We start from the raw sequence: 1,839 nt of genomic DNA, 5'->3' as shown, positions 1-1,839 counted from the left end.
AGGTCTTACTGTAAATATAAATAACGTTAAAGAAGAGGTATCTGCGAGTGTGAAGAAGTAAGTTTTGTCTATATAATAAGTTTTTGTAAATAACTTACTGTCTTTAAAATGATTTTAAGGCATGGGGAAAACCCAAGAAACAGCAAGCGGAATATTGAAATGAATAGTATAAATTGAAACGTAAGTAACAGAAGAGGAATCTGACATTAAAAAAAAAGAAACGAAAAACAAATATTATCATTAGCTTGACTTTGTGAACGAAGATTTTGGGGGAGGAACGTCTGCGTTTGCTCATGATCGCTGGTGGCTGACAAGTACAATGCCAGAAAGAGTGGTCATGCCGCAGCGGCTGTCTGTTCTGGAATTGTGCTGCAACGTTACAGTTCTCGTGCTTCTTATGTTTTTTCTTTTGCTATTACACAGAGAAAAGCCGGAGTCGAACCACTAGATTTCAGAACTCGTTTGTGCTTCAGGTACAATAGGCCTAATTTTTTTTCCTTTTCAGTGACGATAGATTCTGCGTCGTATTCAAGCATTAAGGGATTTTTATTACAAGCTCGACAGGGAAATGCAAATGGGCAGATCGTAGGTACATGGCTATCACAGACTAATAGTAAGTTACTTGAATGTACTGCTGCTTATGATAGCACAACTCATACGAATAGTGAAGATAAAGTCTTGCCGCTAGAATTGATATGGAATCCGCCAGAATCAAGTCAGAGCAATATTGTCTTCGTGTAAGTGAATTTATAACATTCTATTTATTTATGTGCAATATTAACATTTTGAATTCGAATGATTGTGAAAGTTTATTTGCTTTACAACAGAAACATTAAAATGGCTGAAAATTTTTCACAATGTTCACCAATACCGTCATTGGCTATAATAACCTATTTTTCATACTTTCACATCTAGACCTACTTTAAATAATTTTTCCTTAGCAATTACGCTTGTATGTCAACAAGTTTAAAATGTTGCGTTCTCTAATTTATAATGTGTTGGTTTTTCTGTTTTTGTTTTGTTTTTAATTCGTTAATACCAGGATTTTATCATACCAGTCACTTTTAAAATTGTAAGCTGATTTAAACTACAAACTTCACCACACCCTATTGTGGATTTCAGATCTTGTTCTGAGTAAATGCTAATTACATAAAAATAATTTTGATTTGAAATATATTTTGGTTAAGTTCACCTTGTTTCTAAATAATTTGTTATGTATTGTTCAACAGTTCAACAATCGTAGTCAATCGCAATACGTTCTGGGTGAATGGTAAGCCTTTTCACCTCCTTATACTTCTCTGTAAAATTATAATAAGCAGAAGGTTGATCTTCAAATGTATTAGTCTTGGGTAAGACAATAATCTGCATCTAGTAGAGCGACTAAACCGACAACTCAGACGTGTCTTAGTGGCTGCTGAGGGAAGCGCACATATATTAACAAGAAAAACAATAGACCTTTCCGCTAAGCTCCGCCCCTTGGATTTTGTTGCTAAGGTCCCACAAGACGGCAGTGTTAAAACATAGGCGAACGCGTGCGTTTGTGGGACAACACGTGTGTTTGTAAGACGCGAGCGTATTTCTAGCGCTGTTCCGATTAGTCAGTTGTTAAGTTTGATTGACACTCCGGAAAGGTCTATTGAAAAAGGTGGATGAGCTTTTAGGGAGAAAATAGGTAACCATGTTTAATGTTTAGTAGGAGTAGGCTTAGGCTATTATATTTTTAAGTACAGAATTATAACTGCGAAAATAGGAACCGGGTTTTACTATTATATTACTATGTACTATTGTTATATTTGCGAAACTATATATATATATATATATACTGTCTCTTATACACAT

At 34.9% G+C, this 1,839-nt stretch overlaps 1 protein-coding gene across 12 annotated transcripts in view; it reads left to right on the top strand.

Moving 5' to 3' along the window:
- Positions 1-1,839, top strand: part of LOC117116963 (fibropellin-1-like) — a 31,689-nt gene that overhangs the window by 4,405 nt on the left and 25,445 nt on the right. For all 12 annotated transcript variants that reach the window (XM_033261122.1, XM_033261125.1, XM_033261119.1 and 9 more), the window contains exons 2-3: positions 506-737; positions 1,230-1,270. In XM_033261122.1, coding sequence (XP_033117013.1) covers positions 506-737; positions 1,230-1,270 — 273 coding nt within the window. The remainder of the gene's footprint in view (positions 1-505; positions 738-1,229; positions 1,271-1,839) is intronic.

The sequence above is a fragment of the Anneissia japonica genome, unplaced genomic scaffold, assembly GCF_011630105.1.
Source record: "Anneissia japonica isolate Jap-2015-1 unplaced genomic scaffold, ASM1163010v1 scaffold287943_len491860_cov182, whole genome shotgun sequence".
NCBI lineage: Eukaryota > Metazoa > Echinodermata > Crinoidea > Comatulida > Comatulidae > Anneissia > Anneissia japonica.
Note: the sequence above shows the minus strand (reverse complement) of the source record. Positions and strands in the feature narration are given on the sequence as shown.